Genomic DNA, 11,896 nt, shown 5'->3' with positions numbered 1-11,896 from the left:
TAGTGTTGAGTGGTACAGAAATTTCACTGAAGTAATCATAAATGCTGTTTCTTGATGGTTATCACAGATTTATTTTGCTGAAATAACAAGTTCAGTGTAAACAGAGACCTAACAGTCTACAAACACCAGCAATACTGATGGCTCTACGATTTACTCAGTCCACCCACAGTACTACCTCTGGGGAGATCTAATCAGTTCCAAATGACTCCAGTGGGAAGTGCTGGAATACGGGGCACCCACATCTGCTCTGCAGCCTGTACACGCTAAAAGGAAAAGCAGTCAAGACTTCTGCTAGACAAAAACATGTGACTGATTCTACAATCTCAGATTTAAAGAAAAGTCAGCCATCCCAGATCAAAGTGGACACTTGGCCAGAAAGTCCTGCCTGCTAAGGAATTTTATGCACTTGTGTTCATTCTTCCGTTTATAGTAGAATCCTTTAAGAACTATCATGTCATTCTATAGCTGAAGCTAATTTAATTTTCCTTGATGCATTCACCCCTGAAAGGCAATCTTTGTTTCTTCCTCAAGTTGGAAAGCTAATAATATTTTGAAGTTCTTTCACTGGCCTGGCTTTTCCACAATGGCTATCTTCAGAGCCCCCTAGAAACCAAGGACAGGAAAATATGTGCTAGGTTTGCCTGTGGCACTTAAGTAACTCAATATAGTAATCCCAACCTAGCCATTCAAACTCCCTTCCCTTTTAGTACACTTCGATACACTCACAGTGATGTGCCCATCCCTTAGTTTTCCTTCATTTGTGGCTCTGCTTACATGAATCTCCTTTTTGGAAAACATTCTGCTTACTTCCTTTCTCTGACTACCTAGGTTTTGTAATTTTCAAAAATCAGATCCAATCCCTGGTTGTCTAATGGTCTCTGGAGGGTGCAGCGTCTTCTAAATTTCTATAGTGTTAATTTATTATTGGCAATGTGAATTTTGCATCCATCACTGATTCATGCTGTTAGATCTATTTTGCTGCTAAATATTTTCTTTTGCCACCTAACTTAAGTTTCTTCCAAGCATGGCTGCGAATTATATATCCTTGTGTTTCCATAAGGACGTTAGTGGTTAGTTCATACACATTGCAGTTTAAGGGCTATCTGATCAATAATATTTAGATAAGATAGAGTATTCTACATAAATCAAATCATAGAAGTTGTTGGATTTATTTTGGAGATAATTTTGCAGTTTTCCAGTATGGAGACATATTCACTGTGTTCTCAGAACCCACATCAATGTGTGTTGTGCATATGACTGGTGATTTACATCCAGAAAATATATATAAGTGAAAATTCACTGAAAGCTTATACCCTATATTGATTATTTTTGAATGTTACATTTTGGTGATCAAAAAAATTTGTTTTAAAAAACTAACTTTAATCAGGGTATAGTGGAGAACATGGATTCTTGAACTTATTTAATACTGAGAGGAGAGGGGCACCACAGGCTACCAATTCTTGATGTCTCTCTGAAGCTACCTGCACTGTTACAATGGGAGAAAATCCTTTTTAAATATAAAAACTGGTCAAATAATTCATAATGTTCCTTTCTTGAAAAACTACAACTAATATATTTTGTCCTTTCTTTTTAAGTTGCTCAAGAGTAAAGAATGAAAGGCATTAGCCAGGCCCTTAATCCCAGCACTCCTGAGGCAGAGGCAGGTACACCTCTGTAAGGTAAAGGCCAGCCTGGTCTGCCTAGCAAGTTCCAGGCTAGCCCAGACTAAAGGGAGACTCTGTCTCAAAAAGGCAAAAATAAACAAATAAAAAACAATGAGAGGTATCAGGAAAATAGGAATTCTATCACATGTAAAAGTAGATTACCCATTAAATTCACAAACGTCAAGGAGGGCCAAGAATAGCCTAAATCCTAAGTCCCTGAGTACCATATTATCCCTAAATGTGGCAAGAAGAAATAATTTTAAATTATTAAGTTACTTATTTGCAATAACTACTCACCAATATTTGGCCTCCTAGATGTCTCTATCAAAGACAAGTTATATCTTTGAATCCATAATGGAGACAGTCACTGAACCCACTATTTGTTTTTCTCTTGCAATTCTTGTACTTAGAAGGTAAGGAAATCTTAAGAATACCCTCTTCCTTGGCTGAGCATAGTAGTACTTGCATGCAATCCCAGCACACAGGAAGGAGGCTGAGGCAAGAGGATCATCAAGAGTTCAAGGCCAGCCTGGGCTACATAGTGAGGTCATCTTTAAAAAAAGTAGCCACACCTCCCTTAGAAAAAATAACTTATTAGCCTAAAACTATTATTCTTTAATCTTCCTGCCAAACTTTTCATTCTCTGGCCAGAACTTCAAGTCCTACTAGCTCCTATCATCAAACTACTTTTTGAAGAAACGTCCAATTCCCTATGAAAATAGATTGATCTAAAATCAACAGGGGATTTTAAAATCAATTTCAAGGGGGAGAAATCATTGAATTGATTCTAAGAAACACAATATATTAAAAATTCTCAGAGGTTATTACCCATCCTTTCCGTTTGATGACCTTGTCCCATTGGATGTGAGATTGGGTTGAAGAAATCAGTCCAGGAAACATCCTCTTGACTCTGTGTTGTCATCCTTTGACTTGGATGGTTGTGGACTGAGGCTGCTGTGACCATGCAGTTCAAACAGTTATCAAAGTGTTAGTTGACATATGGCCAGGGATAGATAGAGTGATTTTTTTAAAAAAAAAGACTTTATTCTCTACACAAGACAATGAAACTACCTTTCTATTACTGAGAGCAAATAAGTTGCGTCAATTCAGAAATGCTTTCCCAGACTTGGCTTCACTTATGCTCATTCACTTGGCAATCAGCATGTGAGCTGGAGGACACATAGCACTGCAGCGGATAGTGAATGAGATGTAGGCATCAAGGGAAAATGAAGAAGCGGTTCTTAATGCATGCTGCCACAGTTCCCTAAAGAAGTAAGTACAAGAGCTCAAGAGCATGATGTCATTCTGAATCAACCGCATCCCAGCGAAATGCACAAGGAGCTAGCATCAGGTAAGAGCTTCCCAAGTGATGAGTACGAAAGAAAGTGCCACTCATCACAAAAGCATGAATGGGGTCCATTAGAAGCATTACCTTCTGATAATGAGTTTAGGGCATAAATGACGTATGAGCATGTAGTTTATGCCTTTGGTTGATTCCTTGTCAATGGAGAAGTACAGGAAGCAAGGTTGCAATAGCATCCCTTAGCAACAAATGCACCACAGAACTAGTCACTGAATCCATTGTTCTACTGGCCATTAATTTACAATCTGCCATGCACTGGAAAGGGTTTTACGCATTGTATTCTATATTGCAGATGGAAACATGGAGATATTTCCTACTGATACCCGCAAGAATGTAGAATTCACACCATTTACACGGCAGGATGAATCTCAATGCTTAAGTCACACAGACAAAAGAATCACGCACAGGAGATGCAGAGACAAGTTATCAGCTGGCATCCCTCAGAGATTTAAGTTTATTTTTCACAGCCCCACAATATAAGGATGGAGAAGATGGCTTATTTATAAATGAGAGAAAGCAGCCATACACTCAAGAAGATATTGTCTAACAGACATGAACAAAAAGTCAGAGGACATCAGACAGGTGCCATTTTTTTTTCATAATACTTGGATGCATTTTTCAAACACTGGAGTTCCGATAAAATTCTGTCTTATAAGCCTAGTGTTTCACAGAATTATAAAGGCAGACTCAAATTATATAGTAAGTACTTTTACAAAACAAAAATGAGTTTTTCATTAGAGTCTCTGTGTCAGTCTCACTGGGAAATGCCTAAAACTAGGTCTGAAAGTGATGCACTAAGTAACAAATTACCTGTTTCTTTTATGTGTTTCTATCTATGCCTGGCCAGGGGACTTGTTAGGAGCATCTTAAGTTTGGGTCTACATTGACTTCAATATGATTTCTTAAGAAACCTAATACCTTATGATAATTCCTTCAGCGTTCTTTTGTGCAGAGTCCTTAATGCGCAACATTTAATTCAAAAGACAGTATCCACCCATATTTGCCTGTTCAACCATCCATTACCAGTTGTCCCTGCTGTTGCATGGGAGTCTTCACTTGGTGTTTGGGGATATCTCCCATGCCATCCGTTCCCAAACCACTTGTCTTTCTGTGTAGCTGTTTCTTCTGTTGTCCTACTAGGAGTTGCCCAGGCTGTGAGGAAAACACCAATGTAAGCCATAATTGTCTAAGTTCCTCAACAAACCCCTGTTATATACCTTTTTGTTTTAAGGACCTAGAGAGAGACAAATTGATGTGTAATGAACAGAGAGAGAGAGAGAGAGAGAGAGAGAGAGAGAGAGAGAGAGAGACATAAGCCACTGGTATTCTGAAAGTGATATTAGAAACAAAATATTCAATCTTCAGTTTTCCAGAAGAGAAAACTAGGCCCCAAAGATTTTTATTTGCTGAAAATCATGTTGTTAGAATAGCACAAAGTCAGGACTGGACCCTAGCCTATGGACTCCCAACATCAATCTTTACTATAGTCTATGGCCTCACATACCCTAGTAGAGCTTTTGTTCAAAGAATAACCTCTTTGTTACAGTGACTTTCTAGGGGGAATATATTGCATAACAACTCACAACAATATTTACAGTGGGACAATTTCTCAAACGGGTCACATAACCTATAATCACACTCACGAGAAATGTACCAGCATGCCAGTTGTTGTTGGGATGCCTAGGATGTTACTACACAGACCTGCTAGATGTTGTGTCAAGGGACATGTAAAATTGCTAGAGTCACATCTTAACAAAGTTAATTCAACGGCAGAAAAACTACGTGAGCCAGTGGGGCATTATATAAATAATAACAGTGTAAGGCAGGCTTAATTCTTCAAGCTTTGTTCTACAAAGACGAAAATGAATGGAATGAAACCCCACCAGGGTGCATTCTAGAAAAGTCAAAAAGCCACTGATATTTTCATTTATAGCAACTCACAGCAAATTTCTGGCTCACTACGAAAATTAGAGCTTATAAATTGCCATATCAAATTAATTTTCATGCTTTATAAAATTCATTGCACTTCATTATTTTATAAAATGATGTTTGTGATTTTACAATGGTAAATTCATTTTTAAAGTGAAACTCATAGAACAGGGATAAGAAGAGGACACTAACGAATCTCTCAGTTCTCAATAATGAAGCTTCCTCATGCAGTGGAGTGGAGGGCCGGGAATACAAAAGGTCACAAATAGCCAAAGTGTACAGATCAAGAGTCTGCTGAATGATGATCCTTGGACAGGACCCCTTTATTAAACTTCACCCACCCAAGGCTCAGGGACCATTGTAGAAGAGGGGGCAGAAAGATTATAAGAGCTAGGGAAAAGATGCATTACCATATGGAAATAGAGTCCTGCAAGCTCCTGGGAACCTGCTCATATGATTCTGTGGCAATGGTGTCAGCATACACAAGTCCCATGCAAACTCAGGCAGACAATAACCCAGCATAGAACTGGGAAAATGAACAGCAGACCCCAATCATATCTAAAGGAATGTTGGCAACTGATTGCTGCTAGATGAAGAAGAGCTGATCTTCCTAAAACAAGGGACTCTAGATAGGCTTACTATCTAGATTTGCACCGGGGAATGGTTGGGGACACTGATGACCCAGTGGGCCTTAACAGGGATGACCGAGTACATGGGCTCCAGTGAGGGGGTATGGGAGGGAGGCTATGGGAGGGTGCCAGTGGGGATGGGAGCATAAAGATGATTGGGCTGTTCTTTATGAAATACACAAAAATTTCAATAAAAATGAAATTCATGCTATTTTTACCTTTTCATTTGGGATTAACTGATCAAAGGAAGGAAAACCAAAATCTTAAATATTGTTCTCATTGGTTAAAATAAAGTTTATAAAATAATTAAATTAGAAAAACCTCTGAATATAATGATCAAAAATGAAAAACTAAAAAAAAGACTGCCATGTTACTCAAAGTTTGAAAAGTAAAGAAGTATGTTTATGAGCTCATAAACACACACATTGCATTCCTGCTGTATTTCTTATATAAGCAGAAAGACCCTTCAAGTGCTCATCACTCCCTGATGTTTTCAGTTAGTCTAGAAGGAGTTAACAGAATCTAGGATTTCTATTGCAAACTGTGAAGGCTGACTCTCTTTCAGAAGTTGTAACGTCTACTGATAGAGCCTAGAGGTCACCAATCTGAAATTTTGCAAGCATTGCTGATGCCATCTCTCTGTTAACTATATCTGGATTCTCAAATATTCCTTAGTTAACGATGCCCCCAAACTGTCATATTTTGACACTGGATTCATTAATTCCAAGCCTCTTAAGCAGTTTTCTGCTTAAGCACACCCCCCCCTTTTTTTTTTATAATAATCTATAAGATATTGTTAGAACCCAAGGGGACTGGGAATAAGTTCAATTCTGAAAGACTATATTTTCCTCTCTATTTTGTTCCTCTTTCAGAATACTTCGCAAACTCAGTCCCTAACTTTATGCATTCATCAAATCTATTGGTGTAAGTAATCGGATGTAATTCCTGTTGAACTTTCAGGACATGTCCTATGTTTTAAACTTTTCTTTGATTGTTTGAACACATCCATCAAATCAAGGATTCCAGACTCCTTTGGTTCCTAAGTATCTGTTTCTCACATTTTTCCCTTAGGAGTGAAAGTAGTGGTTGAATCACATTTTTTAAAATGCTACAAGCTGTTATCTCAAATAACAGTTTACTTTATTCCAAATAAGATAAGCATCTCTCAGAGACACAAAGGAAAGAATACATCTCACTTTTCCTTTTTTTCTTGTCCTCTCTTCATAGTCCAGTGGTGAAACTTGAGATTATTTTTAGACAACCTGAGATATTTGTGCATAAGTAGAAATAATGGTAAGAGCAGCAAAGCCTTTCCTGTTACCTTGAATTTTAGAACAGAAGAGTGGCTTAGAGTTTGAATAGAGACCATATGAGCTACTCACTGTCTACCAAAGATATAAGTGATGCTATTCTATCAGAGAGAGGAAGAGAATGTAAGAAAGAAACTGGGTATATCAGAAGATGAAGATTCCAAAGATCTTTCTACCTGTGAACCTTTCCCTCCAGGCCCTTCTTACCGATACCTGAAGAACATACTCCCCCCAAATTGCCATAAGCACACATGAACCACCCAAGAACCATCCAAATAAAGCCTTTAGGAATCATTAACACAAAAACAGCATCTCAGCATGCTGAACAAGTTGGCATTTTTCTTTGAATTTCTAAGAGTTACATGCAGCGTTGGCCCCTTTCAAGTTCCACACATGAAAACAAAATTATTGTGCAGAGACAAAAGAAGTAGCCAACAGCTAAGCAACATCCAGTAACCTGGGTAAACAAGAACTGCAGACCATCATCCTTCTTACTTGAACTTGGAGCCTGAGGGGTTTCCTCTTCATCCTGATGCTCATGGTGAATGAAAGGAGGCTGTGGTTCCTGGGTCTGGTTTTCTCCATGAGCAATGGTGCTGTTTCTGTCTACATCTGTTGTGATGATGGTTAAGTACAGTATGATATTTATCAAACAGTCTTTAATGATTTTCTTCTTTCACTAAAGTGACTGCTATCTACTGGTTCTATGCCTAAACACTACCTCTGAACACTTTCAATAAACATGAGTGATTTCATTAATCTGTCCCAAGAGAAAATGAATGAGCACAAAATTTCTTTGAGACTGTTATACCCCCATAATGATCTCATCAGAGACAGTACCATAAACCATTCAAACATAATCATTTTTACAACAAATTGATATGAAATACCTTGTGCCCAAGTGGCATGATTGATACATGACTCCCATAGGGAATAGAATATCTTCATGAAAGCTCACTAAAGATGTGTGATGAGACATTAATTAAATTTCCCACTGTGTCCCAGTGTTTGACCTTCATAGCATCACAGGCTTTGAGAAGAAAGTATCTTTAATTAAATGTGCATAACTCATTACCAGTGATCCTGTTGGTTGTCTGAAGCAGTACTTCTGGATTTGAAGGGCTTGGTCTCCACTGGGTCCAATCCTGGTTCTGTTTTGTGTGGTCAGAAACCCGTGGAGTGGATGAAACTGTGATAATGATGATTGAAGCAATTAGGAAAATGTTATTTCTTCAGCTTTTGCTCCTTGCTTTGCACACTTCTCTCTTCTGTAGTCTACACACCAGCTCATCTATACAAGGATATATAGATGGTTGCGTAGAAATGGAGGGAAAGGAGCGAGTGCTTCGGCTTCATCCACCATACTGTTTTGCATCTCAATGTCCTTTGCATTCTGTCATAGAATACCTTGGGGTTCAGAACATGAGATCTTCTGGAGAAAATAGTCAAAGAGGCTGTGGCAGTAGAACAGCTTTGAAAGCACTAGCCCTTCACCAAAGATGACCAAAGACTTCAGAGTTTTGCTCATCCATGCAGACTGTAACAGCACTCTGCACTTGAAAGCACAAGGAGTTGGTGTCACTGGCAGGTGTGTTACCTGTAGATCCTTAAGCTGAAGAGGTAGATAACTGAGTTATACTACAGTGAGTAATATTTTGCTAGTAATTTTTCTGGAGAAAGAAACAATGTGAAGAACCAAAGATTTTTTTGTAGGCATTTCTGAGAAAGAATCTCTGCTTAGTAGAGCCGTCTACTTAGCTACTTAGTTCTCAACACATACCAAACACCCATAAGGTTTTCATCTAAGTGCAGAATATTTCATAAGCAAGCCATTCACAGCCAGTGAAAGAAGATCAAGATGAATATATTTAATAAAAAAGGGCCAGAGGTAACCAACCACCATCAGAGAAGCACATTGGACAAAAAGGCGGATGTTAATTCACCAGTGACCTGGCATCATGCAAAATAGGAGGACTGGAACAGGACGTGCGTCTAACAGAAAGATCATGACAAAATCAGAACAATATCTTTTTTGAAAATGTTATTTACAAGTCCATCTTCTTTCAAACTTCATTCTGATACCCAAATAATATAAAACTATTTCATGAGTTAAGAAAGTCAAGTTTAGAATACTAACCACATTCTAAATAAACATAAAAAGTGGTAGTTCCCAAGCTTCCAGGACAAAGAGGGCACCCTGTTGAATTAAAAGGCACAGATCTAGGCAGAAAAGCAAACTGAAACTGGAAAATATGCTATAAAGATAGGAAAAAAAAAAACAAAACTGGCAGGAGAACTTTTTCCCTGGAGTTTGATCACCCAGCTTATTTGCAAATGGGTTTTCTTTGGGGGGGAAGGGGGTTGCCATCCAAGGAATTGAGTTTCTCAAGTATCAAGAAGATACCAATACTGAAGGGCCCACCTACAAGGAAGGCTAAACCACATCCTGAATCCAAGGGACATTGTAACCATAATGTCCTGTGTTTAGGTGCTTTGGATTCTTTCTAAAGTTCCTAAGTGCTGCAAAAGCATTCATCCCAAGGAATAAAAGTTTACATGTAGGAATATTTAGTTCATTTCGAGTATTTGCTTTATCAATTCCATATATGTGATACCTTCAAGGCATAAGCTATTTTCAGATCCTTCCCTCCCTAGGTGCTATTCATTTGGGGATGAAACCCTCACATTTTAATGAGATAGACAGAACTCTTATTGTCTGGGATCGCTCATGCAGCACCCAAAACCCTTTATCAAATATTTAATTGAATCAGGTTTATGAGCCTCATCTCTGTCCAGCAAAATCTTAGATTATCACAAGTAAGTATGGGAAAGTCAGTCACCTGGTAGAATGGGATATTTTTCTGCAGAATTTCCATCTCATTGTTCTTTAAAAGTTGAATAACTTTAACAAATTTAGATATGATTATGTAGTGGTTACACTGTTTGATTTTAACAATTGGTATTCTTTTTAAAGCTAAGCGGGTATTTATTCTTGCTTTCACTGTCTTTCTGTTACACTGGTGCCAGGAAAGTTTGTTGTGCCTTTAATCTCAGCCAAGTTTAGATTAACTAAGATAGTTCTTGAGTTCTGACTTCTATTTTTTAATCCATTCTAGGACCTGCTAAGGTTTCAATTTAGGATTGTATACAATCTTTAATTAATACCCTCTGACAAACATTCATATCTACCCCAATAGTCTGTGAGTTTCTTATATGCAAAGGCTCCGGTTTTCCCATCTTTGTGTTTCTAGCATCTGGCATAGCAGATACACAGTCAAGCTGTTGTTGGGTTTTAATATGTCATTCCCTGGCAACACTTGATAATTCAAAGAGAATCTGCAAGAGTAGGCATCAATGATTACAGAACAGGAAGAATATAAGGTATCTGAAACTTTATGAATTGTTTTGCCCAGTACTCCTTCAAATATGTTTTAGTTTTCATTCACAACATTTTGTTTTCTCCTCCACAATCTTATCAGAGTAGAACTAAGGTGTAATCATAGGTTCACTTATTCTTCACATCAACTGCTTCCTAAGAGAAATACAATTAGGTGTCACTCAGGTTAATCAATAAGCCTTGCATAAATGGTTGTACTGTAATTGATTATTCTTACTGGTGCTGGTGATAAAATCTTCATCATCATCAATGCCTGATCCAGAAAAACTGACGTATTTTTCTCTTTCGTCTTCATTTTCTTCATTTGGCTGCCAGCCTGTTGAGATGGTATTTGACTCCGTACCTGTTGTGGTGACTTGTGTTAGTAGTTGAGCTGGCTGCCAAGCAACCAGTTTCACAAAAGAAGAAAGTCAGTCATCGGAGGTATAATGGAGTTCCCAAGATTTTAAAAAGAAAGTGACAGAATAGGCTGTGTGTCATAAATTCCTATGTCTTTGTCTCCGAAGCTAGTATGTAGACCTCAAAACAGTTGACTATGATCTTTACAACTCAACATTCTCTTTAAGGCAGCTTAAAGGATAGATATGGGTTTAGACCACCAAAGAAGTAAGAACAAAACAAAGGCCAATGAAAAGTCCCCCATGCTTTCAGATGCCTTTCTTATATGTTTACTAAGCATGTTCCATTAGCTAGGAAATCAGGAATAGAAAAGAAAGGTTTCACGTGTCCCCTATTTGCTTTGTCAGGACACTTCCAGAAAAACTCCATGTCAATCACTTCTAAAATCCTACAGTTACATCCATAATTTGTGATTTCATTTGTTTTTCTTTCTTTTTGCTTTTTATTAGTGTCCATTAATTTTACAAAGTAAGGAATTTCATTCAAACATTTCTGAACATGCATATGTGCTTTGATCATATTCACTCTTTCTATGAATTCCTTTCTCAGTATTTTTATTTTTAAAGCGTTAAGAAAATTTTATTAGAACTTAAAGGAAAATCCTTGGGGCAGGCAAGCTGGGAATCTTAGTAGCTGTTTTGAGGAGGAGAATGGGGGGTAGAAGGAAAAGATGCCACGAAGCCATGTAGGTTTAGAGCCTGCATGGAGGTCAGACACATGACTGACTGGCAGCCAACATGGCTGGGAGAAGGAAGCTTTAGAGAAAAAGTGAAGAAATACGATGTGGTAGGGCAGTCCAAAGCCTTAGAGAAAGCATGTTTAGAAAGGGGATATGAAGAAGAGGAGAGATTTTGCTTTTCTGAAGAATTTACAAAAGCGGGCAGACCTACAGAGAGACCTACACGTCTGTCCCTTTCTCAGTCTTTAGCATCAGATCTCTGAAGCTCTAAATACAAATAGAAGCAAGGAATACTGCCAGTTTACAACAATACTTTCCCAAAGAGGAAACATAAAGGTCAGCTAATAGATACATCATTCTTGTTATTTATTAGTCAATCAAAAGAGCTCAAAAGATTGATGAAAGTGAACCACAGCCCACATTTTGGGAATTTCTTACTCTTGTCTTTTAGATGCAGTCTTAGAAAAGGAAATGGGATTATTGGACTCTTCTCAGCAGTTACAGAAGATGCCTCTTTGCTAAGACA

The 11,896-nt window shown here is 38.0% G+C and overlaps 1 protein-coding gene across 7 annotated transcripts in view; it reads right to left on the bottom strand.

The window, feature by feature from the left end:
• The window catches only part of Cd44 (CD44 molecule (Indian blood group)), a 91,944-nt gene that overhangs the window by 23,940 nt on the left and 56,108 nt on the right, over positions 1 to 11,896 (bottom strand). For 2 of the 7 annotated variants that reach the window (XM_008852372.3, XM_029555708.1), the window contains exons 6-10: positions 10,510 to 10,635; positions 7,971 to 8,084; positions 7,391 to 7,507; positions 4,051 to 4,179; positions 2,493 to 2,618 (exon numbers count right to left, since the gene is read on the bottom strand). The exons of 2 other annotated variants lie outside the window; for them this stretch is intronic. In XM_008852372.3, coding sequence (XP_008850594.1) covers positions 2,493 to 2,618; positions 4,051 to 4,179; positions 7,391 to 7,507; positions 7,971 to 8,084; positions 10,510 to 10,635 — 612 coding nt within the window. The remainder of the gene's footprint in view (positions 1 to 2,492; positions 2,619 to 4,050; positions 4,180 to 7,390; positions 7,508 to 7,970; positions 8,085 to 10,509; positions 10,636 to 11,896) is intronic. 3 more of the 7 variants (XM_029555707.1, XM_017802999.2, XM_008852374.3) reach the window with 3 other exon arrangements.

Source organism: Nannospalax galili, unplaced genomic scaffold (assembly GCF_000622305.1).
Source record: "Nannospalax galili isolate Female #2095 unplaced genomic scaffold, S.galili_v1.0 scaffold126, whole genome shotgun sequence".
Classification (NCBI taxonomy): domain Eukaryota; kingdom Metazoa; phylum Chordata; class Mammalia; order Rodentia; family Spalacidae; genus Nannospalax; species Nannospalax galili.
The sequence above is the reverse complement of the archived record's forward strand: the minus strand, read 5'-3'. Positions and strand labels throughout refer to the sequence as shown.